General features: G+C 41.0%; 1 protein-coding gene across 2 annotated transcripts in view; it reads left to right on the plus strand.

The window, feature by feature from the left end:
* KDM3B (lysine demethylase 3B) overlaps positions 1 to 18,089 on the plus strand; it is a 62,559-nt gene extending 44,470 nt beyond the window's left edge. For both annotated transcript variants that reach the window (XM_075209226.1, XM_075209225.1), the window contains exons 19-24: positions 770 to 900; positions 1,766 to 1,885; positions 12,930 to 13,069; positions 13,192 to 13,368; positions 13,757 to 13,891; positions 16,802 to 18,089. In XM_075209226.1, coding sequence (XP_075065327.1) covers positions 770 to 900; positions 1,766 to 1,885; positions 12,930 to 13,069; positions 13,192 to 13,368; positions 13,757 to 13,891; positions 16,802 to 16,882 — 784 coding nt within the window. In that variant the 3' untranslated portion in view covers positions 16,883 to 18,089. The remainder of the gene's footprint in view (positions 1 to 769; positions 901 to 1,765; positions 1,886 to 12,929; positions 13,070 to 13,191; positions 13,369 to 13,756; positions 13,892 to 16,801) is intronic.
* Positions 18,090 to 21,263: the final 3,174 nt, after the last annotated feature.

The following is a 21,263-nucleotide window of genomic DNA, read 5'->3' on the forward strand; positions in this document are numbered from 1 at the left end:
ACTCTCTCCCCCTCAATCACACAGAGCAGCAGTGTTGGATTATGTGTACCTGGAGCTTAAAATTACATGACTTTATTGTGACATTTGGACAAATATACCTGCCCCCTCCCCAAACAATCCACTATGTATGTGTGTGTGTGTGTATGTATATATATATGTATATATGTATATATATATATATATATATATATATATATATATATATATATATATATATATATTTACACTGTATATACTTGAGTATAAGCTGAGTTTTTCAGCACATTTTTTATGCTGAAAAAGCCCCCCCCTCGGCTTATACTCGAGTCAATAAGTTTTCCCAGTTTTTTGTGGTCCTCGGCCTATATTCGGGTCGGCTTATACTCTAGTATATACGGTATATATATTGGTGCCACATTCAAAGGCAAGAAATACAACCATGTAACTATCAAAAGAAAACATGTTTAATTTTGGTTGAAATGAATTGGTGTTCATTTAGCAATTCAGACAATAGTACACAATTCTGGTACTTGTCGACAACTGGTGCTGCTTTAATTTTGTGTGGGATTCTACTTTAAGTGGGTAGTGTGCTAATTTTATTTTCTTTGTTTGCACTATATTGTTTCTTTCCTCTGGAGGACCGTGAAATAGAGAAAACCAGTTGAAAGACCAGATGCAATTGAACCAGTGTAAATTCATACCAAATCTGACCACTTAAGAATGTGACTTATTATTTGTATGCATTTATAAGATATTTTGTGATACAAAGGCTTTTACTTTATTTTTTTAGATTTGAAGATTTAATGGAGAACCTTCCTTTGCCAGAATATACAAAGAGGGATGGGAGGCTCAATTTGGCTTCTAGATTGCCCAGCTACTTTGTTCGACCAGATCTTGGGCCTAAGATGTATAATGCCTATGGTATGTTGCGATGTTAAGGGCCTTAGTACCGGCCTATTAATTTGTATTGGTTTTGTTCAGCGTCATTATTTTACCATAGATTTAAAAATTTACATTTCTGAGATTTTTCTCTTTACGTTTTCAGTATCTCATTCATTTTTTTTTATCTCCTAATGATCTTTTCACAAATGTTTTCAAAAGCTATTAGAATAATGATATCCTCTTTCCAGTATTAGGAATGTTGATGGTTTAAGGTGCAGAGCAGGGCTGGCAACTTTTAGCCCGGGGGAGGGCAGGCAGTCTATTTCGGAACATTTAGATGGGGAAAAAAAAAGCAGATGACCCCCAAGTCCAAGATGGCCCACTATGGGACCGGCCTGGTTTGCAAATGCCTCCCTGTCCCTGTTAAGGAGTAACAAACTCTCGTCTGTCTTTAATGATGACATTTGAGATTTACTTGACAATGTGAATATTCCTAGGTCACATTTAAAGGTGTACTGCGTCTAGCATTTATTGGATCAGATCAGTGTTTTTCAACTCCAATCCTCAGGACCCACTAACAGTGCAGGATTGCCAGGTGACCAGTAAAATAATTATACCACCTGCTACACTGTGTGTCAGTAATGAATACACCTGTGCTCCAGCAAGGAGATATAGAAAACATGTACTGCTAGGGGGTCCTGAGGACTGGAGTTGAGAAACACTGGATCAGATGAAGATTTTAAACTACTTTTTGGATTTTGAAGGAGGCCTTTTTATTTTTAGTTAATATTTTTTGGTGCAAATATAAACAGTGTATATGCAATTTGTTGATCTATTCAGTTGTTTGTTTTTTATCCCATGGTTCATGAAACGCCACTTTTTTTTTTTTTGTCTTTTAATTAAGGTTTAATTACTGCTGAAGATAGACGGGTTGGAACAACAAACTTGCATTTGGATGTGTCTGATGCAGTTAATGTCATGGTTTATGTAGGGATCCCAGTTGGAGAAAGTGCTCACGATGAAGGTAGGATTTTTTGTTAAATTACAAGACATCCTCTTTTAAGCAGATGACCTTAAAATTTAAATATCTTTTCTCACTTTGTTTTTTGCACGAAATCTCATAACCGCTACTAAAGGGGGTTGTGCAACCTTCTATGCCGAGGGGACTCTGCCAGTTAATCATGTGTCACCACTGTGACCCCACCCCCCTTTATCTTCTCCAAACTGCTGTCACCAACAGTATCTGTAAGGAAAGGGTGTAAAATCCCACTAAAGTTTAGACTCTTTAGGATGATGAATCCACATGAAGGAGAAGAAAAGAAGACTTGCATTTCTCATCCCGTACTGCTTCCTGGGTACTGTTCACTTTTAAACTGTTTGTTTTGCCAATTCTGATGTTCGCACCAAATCCGGATCAAAATTACATCCACCAACATGGGAAAGGCAGATGAATGTGCTGTGCACCTCCTAGACTGTTCTGTTCCATTATATTTGTAGACATATAGGGAGGACACACTCTAACATAGCTCATTTCCTCTCATGGGTTCTGCAATGTTCTCTATAGTGGCAGCCAACATAGAGAACATATCCAAGATAAGGGTTTGCTGAAATGTCCTAGAAATACTGGAGTCTCCATGAAACCATACATCTCATTCAGAAGTAAATGTTTAGATCGGATCTAATATCTCACTCTGTGGATGCAATTACCACCACATGGAAATCAAATCTTTATTTTATTGAAGGTACAAACTAGATGTGCCAGACAAGTGATGCAGCCGAAATACCATCTAATATAACTAATTATGTATGTCAAAATTATTAGATGTTAGTAGTTAATAGGCAATAGTAAAAGAAACAAAGATAGTAATGGTTGAATATAAATAGTGATGCACCAAATTGAAGTGTTTTAATATCTTTTTGAAACCGAAAGGCTGTGTACACAAAATAATGAATGATGGCAATCTGACATCTGTTAAATTGTTATCTGTATAGATTAAATAAGACAGTTGTAATTTCTCTTTCCTACCATTGAGGGACACTGCGAGACATTGGGCACATACCAAAGCTGCCTCTAAGGAAGGGAATGCTCTGGAACGGCTGCACGCAGTATCTTGCGCCCAAAGCTCGCATCAGAGGATGCAAAACTCTGCAGAGCTCTGCAGCCTGTAGAATTTAGAGAATGTATGGACGGATGACCGTGTAGCTGCTCCGCCGAAGCCCCGTGAGTGAGCTTTCAACGATACTGGGACAGGCAGAAATGCCCGAACATAAGCCAGTCTAATAGTGGAAGTGATCCTGTAAGCAAGTGATTGTTTGGAAGCCGGCCAATCCCGCTTCTGAGCGTAGTAAAGAACAAAAAATCTTTCGTCCTAAGGACAGAGGTCGTGCGTTCAACATAACAACGAAGAGCACGAACCACATCCAGCAACAGTAATGCGTCAACTGAGGAAAAGGAGGAAGATGGCAGAGGGCTGAAAGCCAGCACCACAATCTCTTGATACAACCTTTAGAACAAAAGAGGGTTTGGTGCAAAGAACCGCTCTGTCTTCATGGAAAATTAGGAAAGGAGAGGTGCAGCAGAGCGCTGCTATTTCTGACACTCTCTACAAGCTAACAAGATAGCTAAGAGGAATACCATCTTCCAAGTGAGATGGCGTAAATCAACCAAATGGCGTATGTATTAGTGCATTGAGCACCAGGTTGAGGTCCCAAGGCTCTACTGGATGGACGAAGCGGGACTGCAAATGAAGGACCCCCTGCGAGAAAGTCTGAACATCTGACGGCCGCCAGCTTCCGCTGAAAATAAATGGAGAGTGCCGAGACCTGGAGCATAAGGGACCCAAGACGGTGGCCCTTATCTAGGCCAGCCTGCATGAAGGCCAGCAGCCTAGGAAGGCTAAACCTGGATGTGTGGAAACCCCCGCTCTGTGTTTAAGTTTTTTACCACCCACGAAAGCATGGTTATCGGTGGCAACAGGTACACTAGCCGAAGTGCCATGGAACTGTCATGGCATCCGTGAAATGAACTTGAGTCCTGAGACTTTGAGCAATACAGGGGGACTTGATGGTTTAGTCTGGATGCCATGAGCTCAATCTCTGGCATGCCCCAGTGTTCTACTAGGAGGGCAAAGACCTGCTTATTGAGGGACAATTCACCTGGGTGAACCCTCTGCCTGCTGAAGAAGTCTGCCTCCCAATTTTCCACGCCGGGAATGTAGACAGCTGATATCTGGGGTACATGGCGTTCTGCCCATACCATGATCCTGGCTGTCTCCCACATGGCCTCTACACTGTGAGTTCCCCCTTGGTGATTCAGATACACCACAGCCGTGGCATTGTCTGACTGAATCTGAAGAGGCTTCCCTGAAAGAAACCACCTGAGCTTGCGTCAACGTTCTGTGCACCGCTCTGAGTTCTAGGACGTTTATCTCGGGGACCCTGTTGCCCCTCCCAAACTTAACAGACTTGCGTCTTCGTAACTAAGTTCCATGGGCCAGTTTGAAGGGACTGACCCTTCTCCAGATTGTTTGGATAACCACCATGCTAGGGAAAGACGAGTGGGTTTGGACAGGCGGATGATCTGCCTCTCTAAATGCTCCTGAGAAGCCGGCTATTTTTGGAGAATCTCCTGTTGAAGAGGGTGTGAGTGGAATTGTGCAAAAGGCACTGCCTCGAACACTGATACCATCGTTCTCAGGAGTTTCATGCAGCTGAGGAGAGATGCTTCTCTCTGTACCAAGAGGGTCCTGGTCTAGGGTCCTTGTTTTCTAATAAGTATACCCTCTGGGTCACTGTGTCGAACATGAGACCCAGGAAGCACATCCGCTGTGCCAGAATGATAGAGGATTTGAGTAAGTTCAGAATCCATCCATGAGCTTCCAGAAACTACATTGTAATCTGGATGTGATGAGATAAGAGCGATACCGTAGGTGCCTTTAGAAGGAGATCGTGTTGGTATGGCACTATTGTGACACCATTCTGTCGCAGGAGCCCTGCCATGATCGCCATGATTTTGGTGAACACTCGGGGAGCGGTAGCTAGACCGAACGGTAGGGCCCTGAACTGAAAATGGGAGTTTCCTACCGCACAGCGGAGTATACTATGGTGTCCTCTCCATATAGGAACATGCAGGTGCGTGGTGCACGGTGGCTAAGTGGTTAGCACTACTGTTTCACAGTACTGGGGTCATGAGTTCAATTCCCGACCATGGTCTTATCTGTGTGGAGTTTGTATGTTCTCCCGTTGTTTGCGTAGGTCTCCTCTGGATGCTCCGGTTTCCTCCCACACTTCCAAAACATACTAATGGGTTAATTGGCTACCAAAATTGACCCTAGAGTCAGTCTCTCCCTCCCTCTCCCCTGTGTATGTTATGGACTTTAGACTGTAAGGTCCAATGGGGCAGGGACTGATGCAAATGAGTTTTCTGTACAGTGCTATGGAATTGGTGGTGATATATAAATGATGATGCAGGTAGGCATCCTTGATGTCTTTGGAGGCCAGCAACTCTCCCTGCTCCATTTGAAACTTTTTAGTTTTTACCTGCTTGTTCAGAGACTGCAGATTTAAAATTGGACGTAAAGATCTGTCCTGTTTGGGCACTAGGAAGAGACTGGAGTAGAACCCCTGATTTCTTTCCTGCATTGGAATGGTAACAATAAACTCGGCTGTCGGCAAATTCTGGATTGCCTCCTGAAGTGCCTTGCACCTGAAGGGACAAAAGGGGGTTGCTATATGCTCCCCTAGGGGCAGAGCATTGGCCTCTCGACTGGGTGCCTCGGGGGAGAGGACCGAAAACGTCCTTGATGCGGTCTACTGGAACCGATGGGAAGAGTGTTGGTCTTTCCTCCTGTGGCCACCTGTATGACCTTCTCTAGCTCTGACCCAAACAGGAACCCCGTCAAATGCAAGCCCTCTAGAGCTTGCTTTGAATCGGCGTCCGCTGTCCAAAAGCGTAACCATAAAGTACGATGAGCTGCTGTAATGAGAGCCGAGAATCTAGAATTAAAGGAGACCACATCCATGGCTGCCTGGCCCACATAATCAGAAGTCCTATTGTTCAGCCAATGAGATGAGTTCCGCACGTGGAACGTTGCCCTGAATGCCTGTAACTAACTGTTCAGCCCACTGCTGGATAGCTTTGTTAGCCCAGGCCACCGCCATAGTGGGTCTAAACATACAGCCTGACGAACATAAGCTGAGTTGAGGTTGTGATCGTACTTTTTGTCCATGGGGTTCCTCAGTGAAACCCACTCCTGAGTGGGAATCTCCAAAGAGGAGAACAAGCGCGCTACAGGAGTGTCCACTCCTAGGGGAGGACTCCCATTTAATGGAATCTTCTGCCGGAGAGGGTAAAGTGACTTAAATCTGTCCGCCATCATAAACTGCTTATTAGGCCTTAGATCAGGGGTCCTCAAACTTTTTAAACGGGGCCAGTTCACTTTCCCTCAGACCGTTGGCGGGCCGGACTATAGTAAAAACAAAAACTATGAACAAATTCCTATGCACACTGCATAGATCTTATTTTGAAGTGAAGAAACAAAACGGGAACAAATACAATATTTAAAATGAAGTAAAGTTAAATCAACAAATTTACCAGTATTTCAATGGGAACTATGGGCCTGCTTTTGGCTAATGAGATGGTCAATGTCTGGTTCCATATTTGTCACTGCTAGTCGTAACAAGTGATGCAAGTGTGCATCCGTTAGTCTTGATCTGGTTGGAGATTTCAAATGTTTCATTCTAGAAAAAGTCTGCACAGACAGAAGTGCTGCAAAAGATGGTTGCCATTTTGAGTGCATGGTTCCTGAGATGAGGATATGTCTCCGAGGGGAGAGATGCATAGAAATTATGAAGGCTGCTTGACTTGAATGCGTCTTTCAGAGAGTCACAATTCTGCAGTTCAGCCAGTTCCATTTGGTAAATTGTATCCACATTTTCAATGTCAATAGAAAATGGGTTACGGAAAAGCTGTATGTCCCGTTCATGGAAATTAAGCTCTTTAAATCTACATTGGAACTCCTTTTGCAATTTTTCCAGTGAATCCACACATGTTTTGTTTGGGAATGCAATCAATGGTTTTTCCGCTAACAGATTTTGAGTTGTGGGGAGATGGCAGAAGTTTTCCTCCTTCACTTGTTTGATGAGGAGGACTAATTTTACTTCAAATGCTTTGACATGTGATTGCATATCACAGATGAGCTTCCCCTTTCCTTGAAGTTGCATATTGAAATTGTTGAGTAGCTCTGTTATATCTGTCAGAAAGGCAAGGTGCCATTTCCATTCTGCATCATTGAGCTCTGGTACTTATTTGTTTTTTGAAAGCAGAAAAGTTGTAGTCTGTGGAAGTAAGTCATAGAAACGTTTCAAAACTCTCCCTCGACTCAGCCAACGGACTTCTGTGTGATACAGAACATCTTCATAGTCAACATTTAGCTCAGACAGAAATTCCTGAAATTTCCTGTGGTTTAGTGCATGAGCTCTAATGAAGTGAACACAAGATACCACAATTTTCATAAGAGTCCCACTTCAGTGATTTACTACACAGCGCTTGTTGGTGGATGAGGCAGTGTATGGCTATTGGATGAGAATGATTGTTTGTCCATCTCTTGGTTAATGCAAGCAATTACTCCTTTCTTAGACCCCACCATGCTAGGAGCACCATCAGTTGTCACGCTGGCTAGTTTAGCCCAGTCCAGCTCCAAACCATTCATAGTTTGGCAAACCTTTTCATAGATATCCTCTCCTGTAGTTGTTCCTTTGATGCTTTGCAGTGCAGCAAGCTCTTCTGAGACTTCGAAATAATCATTCGTCCCACGAATAAAAATTAGAAGTTGTGCAGAATGACGAACATCATAGCTTTCGTCGAGTGGCAAGGAAAAATATGAGGGTTTTTTTTTGTGGAGTTTTGCAAATGCTGATGCAAATTGTCTCCCATTTCTTCAATCCTCCGTGTAATTGTAGGTCCTGAAAGACTCACTGTACTAAATAAATCGGCCTTCTCTGGACACATCTCTTTGGCAACAGAAAGAAGGCATTCTTTAACAAATTCTCCCTCCACGAATGGTCTGCCAGTGCGTGCTATTAGCTTGGCAACTTGAAAACTTGCTCGCAGTGATGAAATATTTAGCTGCTTCTGCTTCACAAAAGTATTTTGGTGAGTTGTCAATGTATTTTTCAGTTTTAATATTTTATCTTTTCTCACTTCTCCAACCAAACAATCATATTTATCTTTATGTTGAGTTTCATAGTGTCGACGCAAATTATATTCTTTGAACACAGACACTATATTCTGGCATATCAGACATACAGCTCTTTCCTTGTACTGCATGAAAAAGTAATCAGAAGTCCACTGTTCTTTGAATATCCTACACTCCGAGTCAATTTTTTTTTTCTTGACATCGTTTCCGCTGTGATGCCTCCGTTTCCCGCACTCTCTCTCCCGCTCTTCGCGCTCCCGTTTCCAACCTTCACTGCCCACAAATCACCGCTCAGGCGGCCCTCCCAAATGCCCTGGCTTCCTCTGTATCCTGGGAGATGAGAGTTGTAGTCCGGCTGCGCTGTTCGGTTCCTCTCACCGCCTGAAGCTAGATTGCAGCCGGACAACAATTCTCATGATCCACCGCTTCAGCCGGCCAGCCAATCGGCGGCGGCCGCCGCCCCCTCTCCCACCAATGACCGTCCTTCTCATGTAAAAAAAATGACAGGCAGCGGCGGCATAAACACCCGGCGGGCCATATAAATGTCCTCAGCGGGCCGCATGTGGCCCGCGGGCCATAGTTTGAGGGCCCCTGCCTTGGATGATGGAGATGGTAACAGACGCCTGGCTGAGGGGATGGTAGAAAAGCAGGCACCTGTGCTTTGGTCTTTTTAAACAATGAAAACCCCAAAGGAGCCGTCTGCTCCGGATCTGCAAAACCTAAAGTATGTTGGATACCCAAAATGAGGTTATCAACATTATGGGCAGAAGCAAAATCTACAGCACTAAGTGTGTCTTCTTCCTGTAGATCAATGTCTATCTCTCCTTCCTCTTCTGAGTAATGCTCTGAGTCATGGGCTGCATCAGAAATAATCCTCTTGCCCCTGTGTGATGCTGTAAGCAGACACGCCTCTCCCTGAACTGAATCGGACTGAGAGGATGTGCCTGCAGCCGATAGGAAGTGTGTAGAAGTGAGAGAAACTGGAACCTCGCGTACCTCTATGGACTGTAACAGTACCCTGGTGAGCTCCGCCATGGTGGTTAGTAACTTAGCCCAGAGCGGTTCTTCCATAGCTGTTGTCACCTGGGCTGGATCTCGCCACTCCTGGGTTTTGGCTTCGCAATACAAAGAGCTTCCTGGTTATGGCTGTCCAAGAGATAATTTGACATTACATTTGGCACGTATAAAATAATGCAGACATACCGGAGGATCCCTTATTTTTGGACGTCCCCTTCTCAGACATATTTAAAAAGTATAACAAATTAGTAAAAGCCAAGTACAAGATTTAAAAGAAATAGTCTGAAAGGCTACAGTCTGCACACAGTACAGCGAGATCTTACCAAGTCTCTATACTAGGTAAATATCTTGAGTATACCCAAATCCCAAGGTACTGTGAACAATAGTCCCGATTTGTGAAAAAAAAAAAACCCCGCAATATGTGTCTATGGAGTACAGTATTAAACAGTGTGACAGGATGGACTGCCAATGCCACCCTGTCTGTTGTTGCTTGGAACCAGCTGGGCTTACTTTGCCATCATTCCCTTTCATTATCCCAAATGCGCCCTCTTGCTGCAGTAAGAGGGGCTTACAATGCTGCCACCACTGAGCTCCTTTATGGTGCTCAGAACCACGTTCCTTCTGGGTAACTGTCACTGCTAGTGTACTTTTGTGCTGGTACACTTGGGCTGATAACTCTGGACCTCCTACTATTGATCCAGGTTGCTGTGGATGGATCCTCCCTGGCCTATCACACTGACCAAAGCTGCATGGGTAGCAGGCAGAGCGGTGGTACTGGAAAACCTTGGGTCCAAACCTCAGACAGTCGGAGAACGGATTAGATTTTAGGGTCTAATCAGCAGGTCACAGGATTATAGCAATATTGAAGAAGTTGTCAAGCAGGTTCTTGAGCAATAAACGTCACTGCTTCAAGTGTCCTGACAAGGACAGTTCCGCTGATTTAAGGTATCAGTGGTCAGGTCAGATGGAACATCAGAATGATATATTGCATGCTCACACAGCTCACCTTTTTATACAGTTCTAACTCCTAGCAGAGGTAAGCCAGCCCCTTGGACCTAGCTGGCTCCAACCCGTCTAGAATATTCCATCAGACCTCAGGATGTAATCTAGTTTTGCATCCAACGCAATTTAACTTCCACATCTCCCCCCCTCCCCCTTCAGATGTTCTGTCTCCATTGTTTAGAGTTCATGTCTGTCTAACAGGACCTGCATACAGGTAATGGCCCCCCTGTAGTGCATTCAAGTGTTTGTCACTCACATTGATTAGACTTAATTAGCTTTAGAGAGGACAGCCTCTACACTACACAATGGACTTAAAAATGCTTATCAGAAATCAAACATATACCTTAGACATGAATGCATTTTCTTGCACTAAGATCTATGCAAAAGGCTTTCAAAACAAATAATTATTGTATCAGGTATACATCAGAAATAAGGTATTTGCTTTTGAAAGGTTAAAATAGAAAAATCTAATTTTCTACCCTGGTCTCAGAAATAACGATTTCCTATCTCACAATATACACAATGTCAAAAATAAGTGCATTGTCAATTTATATAAATAAGCATCCTGCACTACTTCCCTTAAATAAATTGATACCATAAGTTATTTATATGTGATCCAGTCACAAATAGCATAAATGATACCAGTTGAGGAGAGAGAGAGCAGAGGAGCAGCATGCAGCAGGATCGGTGTCCAAATATGGCCACTTCTGTGCCAGGAAGTAGGAAGGGGGTGGATTGAAGTTTCTCCTCCAGGACCTCCCCCAAAGATGGCTGCCCCTGTAGACTGCCGATCAGCGCATACTCTAGTATGGCTGTCGGCGTGTATTGCAATCACGCCTCTGAGTGCCCAGGCAGCGTGTGCAAATGAATACTAAACGAATCGCCTCTTAAGGAGCACGATCGTTACTGTGTCCCCCGCTGCTCCGTAGTCTAGGGGAGGGGAGCACTTGCCGACATGTCCGCCGGGAGGAGAGGCTGCTGTAGCTTCATATCCACCCGACTAGGGAGACTAACTGAAGCCATTTGTCTGCCGTTCCTATAGTGCACAGATGGTGCCTTTTAAGTAAATGTTGCCTCTATGGCAAACTTACAATATGTCCCCCTGTTGCTCGTTAATCTAGGAGAAGGACAGGCTGCCAGCAATGGTGCGAGGGTGAGTGAGCTGAAGCTGCTGCTCCCCCTCCACAGTGAAGGAAGCTGATAGGCTATTCACCCCTCTGGGTCTTGGGTTCAATCCTTGCACTGCACCTAAAAGGAAGAAGAAAAATAAAAACATGGAAAACCATTATCTAAATAAAGTATAGGCAGGAGCCTATACTGAATGACCTATCTCCTAGGCACTTAAAAAAAACCCTAGGTAACTACAGGAGAGGAGGGGCATAGTAGGGGAGGAGAGTGATGATCAAAGAAGTTAAGTGCCTAAACTCCTAGTCCCACTGCTATACCCCAATGTCTCGCATTGTTCCCCAATGGAGTAAGAGAAATCGATTTTACAGTGCGTAAAAATCTTATTTTTACTATTTGTTTTGGATGTGTCTTAGGTCGTTCCCATTTTCCAAATGAATACTGGTTATATTGTGTAACACGAATTTTGGTGTATTTTTAAGATGAATGTTCAATAAGTCTCAGAAGTTTACTGATTTTATTGTTTTGCCCCTTTGTGTGGCTGCTGGAGAGCAGTTGAAGATCCATATCTAGTTTATATTTGCCTTCAAAATGAGATATTGTTTGAAGACTTTTGGAAGCACAGGACACAAAAGTTAGTCGTCTTGAGCGTCTCATCTCTTAGTACTAGAATACACTAGAGGTTTTGACTTGTGATGGCCAACATGCAACCCCAGGTCAAAAATTGCACGCTTCTCTTTTTACCAAGTTGAATTTTGTTTAAAATGTAATTATCCTTGGCAGATTCTTCCATCGAAGGAATGTACTTTGCACTACTTCTCGGCCCTTCTCTCCCTTACTGAATGTCTGTCTCATGTCTCGTGTCATTTTCTTAGTAAAAAAATGGAACTGTTCCCTAGCAGCAGGAGTGATGTTAATATGCTATAGTCCTACCTGTCAAGCTGTTTTAATCCTGTCTTCAAATTTCTAGGCAATGGACTTTCCTCTTAAAGCAATATCCTATTTTACCTTTTATGCCTTTCATGACTGCAAACCGCTTACATTTTCAGAAATCTGTTACCGGAGCCATTTAGTCTGGTCACACTAGTGAAGAGCTGAGCTTATGAAATTATGTTTCTTTTTGGTATATGTACGCCTATTGTCTGCAATGCTCTTGTATTGCCAAACGAACAACTGCCACCAACAAACAGTAGTCATTTACTAATATTGAACAATGTTCAGGAGGATGCAGCTTACCAATTCACCAGGGCCCAGTGACCTTACTGAGCTATTTCATGAACAGTATATGAGCCATTGGTTCCTAGTGAAATGGGTATGTGACATATTTCTGAATGTCTGCCTCCTGTGTGTATGATACAGGTGTTTTTTTAAGCACCCTTATGTGACTTTTTTGTCTTTGTAGGCTGAAAGAATGATGTGGGAATGTGCTGAAATTGTTTTCACGTATTTGTAGCCCCCCTCACCTTCATTGTTGCAAAATTGAATATAAGGGGCATATTCAATTGTCCGTGTTACTCGCAAAAGTAACGCGGCGTTAAGATTATTACCGGTATTACGGTAATTCTAAGCCGGATTTCAGCTCGCGAGTTTTGCGAGTAACGCGGACAATTGAATATGCCCCTAAGTCAGTGCAGCATAAATACCAGCGCCACTATCCTTCCCATATAACCAATAGTTAAGTAATTAAGATCATTTTAACACATTTAACTAATGACATACAATTTTTAGAAGTACTTAAGACCATTGAAGAAGGAGATGCTGACGAGGTAACAAAAAAACGAATTCACGAGGGTAAAGAAAAACCTGGAGCTTTGTGGCATATTTACGCTGCCAAGGATGCAGAGAAGATCCGTGAACTACTTAGAAAGGTATCTTTTGGTATGGATACAAAGTTACAGTATTTGTCACATTGAATACCATGATTGAGATGTAATATAACCTCTTCTTTTCTTTTTTTTTTTTTTTTTTTTTTTTTTTTTTATTACTGTAGTTTGGTGATGAACAAGGCCAAGAAAATCCAGCAGATCATGATCCGATACATGATCAAAGTTGGTATTTAGATCAGTCGTTGCGTAAGCGTCTCTATGATGAATATGGTGTGCAAGGTTGGGCAATTGTACAATTCTTGGGTGATGCCGTGTTCATTCCAGCTGGAGCACCACATCAGGTACAGTAATTATTTGTTTTTACCCTATTTTTTCTGTTTAAAGATCTTTATCAATGTCAATGTACGAACTGGCTTGTTGTGTAACTATCCAGTTAGCTTTACATTGAGCTTTTATTACCAAAGCATAGTAAGGAAAAATAGTAGTGTAACATTTACATTTTAATGTTAGCTCACTGTATACTGTAATGTACTATGTGACAATCTTCATATGTTGAACTGGGGAAAAACACTACATTGGTAAAGTAACAATGCTTGGCTGTGTAAGGTGAAGGTGAATATTTGGAGAAAGGTGGTTTTGTATGACAAGTTGTTTCATCTAAAGAAATAGTTCTGCTGAGAAACATTTCCATATTCTGTGTATTAAAATGTGTTTATCTTTATTTCGAAGGTCCACAATTTATACAGTTGCATAAAAGTAGCTGAAGATTTTGTCTCTCCAGAACATGTGAAACATTGCTTCCGCCTAACACAGGAATTTAGGCACTTGTCAAATACACATACAAATCATGAGGACAAACTACAGGTAAAGTACCTTCCATACCAATTTAAGAAATGTTTCTTTTCTTTGTCTTCTTTATTTCACAACATAACACAAGTAAGAACACCTATACAGAAAACAATTTCTATATCAAGATATGTTCTAGTTGATCGTTTCAGTTGCTTGGAGTGGAAAACTGCATGAACTATGCATATTTGTAGGAGAAGGGTCATGTGGGCATCTGAGAATTAAAATAATATTCCATGCCTAGCTAGTTAATAATAATAATAATGAAACAATAGGATAATTAAAGGAAGTTAAACCTATAAAAATATATTTGTACATTAAAATTTGTTCAGCTAAAATGCAATCTTACAAAAACTTGTTTGCCTTCGTTGCCATTGAAGCATTACAGTACTGTGCTCATCCCTCTTCATCCCTCTTCTACAAATATGCAAGAATCTCCACTCTCATAATCACAACTTTTTTAATGTTTTTGTAAAAGGGAATGAGACTTTAGCCTTCTGGGTAGATTCATTAAGCAGAAATGTGTTTAGCTCCGTTATAAATCGTTTTGTGTTATATCAGTGCTCATTTTGTCCTTTTTAGACAGGCTAATTATAGGGTTAAATGCCACCCATAGGAGGTGCTTAGAGGGTCCTCAGGGGGGAATGTGTTCAATTGCTGCTGTTGATAGAAGTGTGACATTGTGCTTGTCAATAATACTGGTGCTGCTATGTCTTTGTTTTTGTTTAAACTTTAGTATTAAGGGGGTGTTTTTTTTGGTTTGTTTTTTTTGTTCTTTCCCCCCCCCCCCCTCCTCAAAAAAATATATATTTAAATATACCTTTTTCTGCATTTTGGTGTGACCACTGCCAGTCTATACTCTTGTGTTCAGTCTGTGTGCAATACTTGCCTCCAGGCATCCTACAACAACTCCTCCTTCAACAGACCAGCCCTCTCCATTTTTCAGGCAGCAGCTTTGCAAGACCACTTTTTTGCTCAAAGTTGGAGTTGTCCAATTTAAAGACCTCTCAAATGAACAATGACGCAAGTCGGGAGAGCAGTTTTTCCCCTTTGAGCCAGTGGGAAGGTAGATGCACACTTCTGTGACATTTTAAGAGAGCTCCTGGACAGAGGAATGGATTTTGGGCATCCTTTCCAGAGGACTACCTTGAGTTCTATGAGCCTCCTCACCTTTGTTTCATTCTTGGACCCCACAGAGAACCATACACATGCAATACACACCTTCAGTTGTTTCTGACTTCTGAAGCTGTAGCCCGGATATTTCTGCCTCGGTGGTGCTTGAGTTACTACTCCAATTTATATCTAGTTCCCAAAAAGGAAAATTCCTTTCATTATTTGTATTTGATGTCAAGGTGCTCAATATCGTTCTCCAGTAGGAGAAATCAAAGATGGAGTTCATCTACTTGGTCATCCAAACAATGCACCTGAGGTTGTTTATGGCATCCAAAGATGATGATTCCATGTCCCCAAGTGACAAGAGCATAAGAATTTCATATGGTTCATCATTGGGAAGAACCACTTAGTTTCTGGTACTGCCATTCGGGCCAGGGTGTTCACCAAGGCAATAGCCACCTTTGCTGCTCATTTTCAGAGGCAGGGCATTACCATCCTTCATTATGATCTTATTATCAGGGCTTCCTTTTAAAGAGACCTCAGAAGTCACCGCTTGTAAAAGTTATGAACATGCACTTGGGCTTCTTTGACATCTTTTACATGGGTTTCTCTCCCCCACGAGAAGTTTCAGGTATGGACCTGTTCTGGAGAGCTGCCTGTCCCCCCCCCTTCCGTGGTACTCCAGGTTATGCTCATTATCAGAGGCCTGATATCTACCATGTAAACAGTTCCCTTCACACCATTTTATATGCATAATTTGCATTGGGAACTATTGAATGCATAGGGCAGGTCTCTCTTAAACATCAGTTTTTCCACCTTTTCCTGCAGGTCTGGAGCTCTGACATAGAAGCAGATAACCCCTCGAGGTTGACAGATTTTGAACTTGCTGTGGGATTTTTTTTACCAGTGATACCAGACTCAAGGACTGGGGAATGCTCTGGCAAAACAGACTGAGTCTGGTCTCACCAGAAGCTCTTCCAAATACAAATCTTGGAACTCATTTGTCTAGCCCATCAGGGTTAGTCTCCTTTCCTTATGGGCAATGAAATAGGGGTCTAGTCCTATAAATTCACAGCAGTCACCTGTTGAAACTAAGAAGGCTATCCCCATAGCACACTAGCTATAGCAGAAGCAGAGTTGATCAGATGCTACTGTCAAATATCTACAGGGGGTGGAAGATTGGGAGGGCTGACTCCTACGTTTAGTGGTGCATTGATCACCATGTTACTCATGAGTTACTGCCCTCCATTTTTCCAGGGGTGGTCATCAGCTCTCTGAAGGAGCAGTCTGTATGCTCATAATCATTTTCCAGAAGTTGCTGGCCTCCATTCTGATTTTCTATACAGTCCTTCATGGGTGGTTCCTGTCTGCCTGCTATTCTACATCCTTGCTCCTTTGTTTAACCTAGAGAGGGGAAATAACCAGACTGAGGTTCGTCACTTTGACCCATTATCAGAGGCTTCTCTGAAGAAGCTTATCATTAGTTTCTTCCTGTCCAGAACTCCATCTTTAGTCTGTCACTCCTTTTGAACTCAAAGAAAATAATTTAGACCAGTTAAAAAAAAAAAAAACATACATGTTTACACTTCTTGTGTTTTTTTGAATCTGTTGAAAATCCAATTTATCATATTATATTGTGTTGATATGCAACATAATTTGGTTTTTGTTTTGTTTTTTTCATTTAAAAGCAATGGTGGTTTTCATTTGCTTTCACTTTGTTTAGAATTCCCCAACATATCTGCCTCTAAGTACCAAAAGTCTAAATTGTTAGAAGGAAAAAATAAATCTTTATTACATTTGTTCTTTTTATTTCAGGTGAAGAATATTATCTACCATGCAGTGAAAGATGCCGTTGGAACGCTAAGAGCTCATGAGGCTAAATTGGTTAGATCTTAGAAAACATTGGTTTTCTCTCTTGGAAGATTGTGACACGGGCCTTTCTTACATTTTGGATTTGTCACCTTCTTTGACTAGAGGCAATTATTGCAAGACTGAGTGGATCCATTACACAACCTAGGCACGATTTTCTATACAGCCTCATATCTGAAGTACTATTGACATGTTTCACGTATGCACTTAATTGAAAGGCATCTTTTTCTGTTGCCGCCTTGAAATCTAGCCACATTAGCACTGGACAACTGTGCTTCTAGTAAGATTCAGAACAAGAAATATAGAAGAGCACGTTTGGCTTCTCGTGCATAGTTTTTCCAGTCTTTGCAGACGTCTGCAAAGTTAATTCAAGGTGAACTAATATAGTTAAAGCGTTACAGAAAAATGATCATAAGGCACCCAAATGTCTAACACAATGGATAAGATATTTGTCCTCGTAGTTATTTGCAATACAAATCAAGTTGTTAAAATGTTTTAAACGGCATAGTTCAATATGCTAGTTCTAAATAAAGTTGAGGGGTGCTGAATTAATGCTTTTACTGGGGGAAGCAAGGGATTGGAACAAAACTGTATTTATTAAGGAAAATAGGTTTGTAGTAAAACAGTTAATCTTTCATGAAATTAGACATTTTTAGAACTTTTGAAATGCCACCTCTGTTTTCCTGCATTACAAGAAAGGCACATTGCATTTAGTCTTCCTTTCAAAATTGACTTTTCTCTGTAGATTCATTGATATAAGCGTGCAAGAAATGGGAAGAGTCAATGATGTGTAAAACAGAACAAATGTTCATGTTGTCAGAGTAAGCCATTATTGGGCATCCTACCATAGCGATTTCATTGTTCACTGTTGCTGTAGCAACTTCATGCAAAATGTTTGGCACATGGTTTTTCCATTTCCTTTTTACATTGTACCCATCAGAAGAAAACCAATATTTTTAGCCACTTCAGTTAAATACTTTCATGGTGGGGCAAATTAAATTGAGTCATTATATCACATTGTTCCAAATTTCAGAGCTTTCCTTAATGACTTATGGAAAGGTGACCATTTCTCCACCTGCATTGTTGAGCCACTTTGCGGGTCTGTTTATATATTCAGCTATAAAAGTTTTTTAAGTGATTACTGTAGAATACTTTAATTTGACTTCCTGTAATTTGATTTTGTGAAGGGCTGACTAGGGTTTCCATGTTCTTATTAAAGTAAAATGAATCTCTATTTTGAGTTAACTTTGTGTTTTTTGTGTTCTAATTTTATTTGAACATTACCAATTGGTGAGGTATCTTTAAATATAAAAAAAAATAGTGTGTGCATCTAGGTTTTAAAAATACATGCTCATTTACACAAGTCTGTGTTTTGTTTTTTTTGTTTGTATAGTTTGTTTGGGTTTTTTTTTCACAATGGAAGATATTTCCGTTCTCAGTGTGAGGGGAGACATTTTCTAACACACAGCAGCTGTCAGTGATCACATTTTAAGTACACTACAGCAAGTCACTTGTAGCCTAAAATGGATGGTAACACTGAATCATTTCTTGCATTCAGCTGCAATAGCAGCTGAATGTAACTGTATTTTAAAATATGTGAAGTTCTGTCATGGTCAACATTATCGGAAAGAAACTGGTATTTTAGGTTTAGTGGCCCTTTAAGTTGCATATATACAACAATCTTGTTGGGCTGTGAATGATAGCCAAGGGTTCTATTAACGTGGAATAACTTTTTTTTTTTTTTTTTTTTATAGACAAGCAACATCTATCCATGTTCAAGCACAATATACTTAATGGACTGTAGCTCACACTTTCTCTGCTTAATTTTTCCTACCACGGTGGAATGTATATAATCATTTTGTTTTCTGTCTGTGCAGGAAGATCTTAGACTGCTCCTTTCCAGACCTGCTCATGTCCCCAAACAGTTCCAAGCTGTTTTGTAAGAAGTGTCACACAGCGATAAGCGTGACATAAGATTCTTATGGGCAGAAAAGCCAAAATAATTTCAGCGATACCAAATGGTCCTTTCTGAATATTGACTTGCTAGCATCATTGACATAGGCAAAGTTTTACAACAAGCATACCAAGAGAAAATTTATATAGCATTGAAATAGTTGGCCCAGCAAGAGAGGAGGCCATTTTCTGCTAATAAAGAAAACAAGCTTTATTAAATGTTGCGTATAATATCTGGCATTGTCACTATGATTTTTTCTAATACTCCTGTACTTTTTCGTTAACTTTTTCTATCGCTCTGCATTATAAACTTTTTTGATAGTCCTACCTACTCCACACATGGGAAATAAGGTGACAAAAAGGCTATAATCAGTTTCATAGGTTTCTCTTATGCCTAATTCCAGGTAACACCTACCCTAAATAGCAGCTTCCTGACACCTGTTGGTAAACTTTTGCTGGACAAATAAAATTGTATCCCTGGTTGTGTTTATTCCTTGCATTAAATCATGAGCTCCTACATGCAGCATCTTTTTCTAAAATGTAGAATTTATATTTGTCCTTGCGTTATATTGCCCATTTGCTGCTGAGTGTGTTCTTTGTGTATTGAGCAAATTAAGGCTGAAACAGAAGTGGCTAATTGCAGATATAGTATTGTTAACGCTTTTGCTCTATTCCACCATATCCTTAACAGGAAAAGCACCTTGTGGGCTGTAAACGTTGGGTTGCTTTCATTGAAAGAATACTGGCCATAATTTGTTCACGTTAAAGGGACTGTCAGTGTACCTCCCTAACAATGGTAAGGCGTATCCAACATTTGATAGGGGTTGTTATATTGATGCAGAATACCTAAATACAGGTGGGGGTACGAAATAACGATAACTAGGGTTGGACATTATACAGGCACGGGGTCCTCGCATTGCCCCCTTTAATGCCACAATGTGAGTGTCGCCATTTTAAGTGGCTGTAGTCACTATCAAAATTTTCTTCTTTTGCGTCTCTACCTTGGCTGATGGAAATGTTTGCTGTCTGTTCATATCAGTATTCTAGCGATCAGCATTTTAGTGTCGATATAACTGTTGTCTGCGTTCCGGTCATTGTAATGATTACTATTGCTATATACAAATTGAAATAAGACCATTGCCTCATATGGCATTATATGTCCAATATTACAAACAGTGGCCAACAACTATATTTCAGTGGCAAAAAAAATTTGGTGCAGATATTAACCCTCTGCACTTGACATCTGTATGAAGCCTTTCCAAATGGGTTCCAAAGAGGACTTCCTCTGGTACATCCCATATATGTAGTTATTTGGCTGAGTAGAATAAACAAATATCTTAACGCTTTCCATTCACAGATCCAAGCTGCAATGTCTAAACAACCAGTTGGCCAGAGAGTGTTGGGGTCTTGTAGCGCTTCAGAATTGGTTCAACAGTTAGTTGACGGTGAAGGCTGTGTGAAAAATATGGCAATTTCATTCCCATTAATTTTTATGTGGGCTAAATCTAGTTTGGTGGTTCTTATGCTCATGAGTGCAAGGCCAACTAAGACATTTAACTGCATACATTTTGCAACCTTGTATTTCAAAATACTATTCTGCCTCTACTTGTCCTGAAGCTTGTGCATAGTCTAGTCCTTTCTATTTTCTCCATAACACTTACTTGTCTGATAAGAAATTTGTAAGTGCCTCTGACTGAGTTAATGGGAACATATATGCTGTTGTTTTTTATTTTTTCATTTATTTTTTTTGAGTAAGCTTAATCCCAACCACAGTACATGCTACCTGCACATATTCATAATTTATTGTAATTAAAAATCATTTGTATATTTACAAAAATTTTACAAGGTGAGATTGTGCTAAGTGTGCGCTTAACTGGCCTTCTAAGGGACTTGGTTCAATGTCCTCCTGCTTTATCAGACCCACAAAGAAATCAGTCTGCTGAGACTTCCAAGTCTACACAGGCATGAACTTGCCCTAGTCTGACAGGAGTAGTGACATTGTCAACACTGTCCTAAAGAGAAACCCCCTATACTTTGCATCTCTAGTTTAAAAAAAAAAAAAAAAAAAAACCCCTCGAGGTCCACAGCAGCTCCTAGTAAACTCACATGCAAGAACCCTGTGGTGTGTGGCTCCAGCATGTATGCAAAGTAAGATGCAACTCAGATACCTGATGGTGTATAGACGCAAGAGCCAGGAAGCATATCGCAGTGTACAAGCAAAAAACATGTTTGCACAATAATAGTAGGGGGTGTGCCCCAACCTGACAGTTAATAATCTTAATAACCATGTATAATTGTACTTTATGTATAACACACTGCAACCCAAACATTATTAAATACAGTTTGGATGACAAGGTGTGTCCAGCAGGCTAAAGTTTCTGAGACCCCTTACCTTGGCCCAAGCCATAACATGTATCCAAGCAGTACTAACAAAGATTGGGTTCTTAAACTAAAT

The sequence above is a fragment of the Mixophyes fleayi genome, chromosome 4 (genome assembly GCF_038048845.1).
Source record: "Mixophyes fleayi isolate aMixFle1 chromosome 4, aMixFle1.hap1, whole genome shotgun sequence".
NCBI lineage: Eukaryota > Metazoa > Chordata > Amphibia > Anura > Limnodynastidae > Mixophyes > Mixophyes fleayi.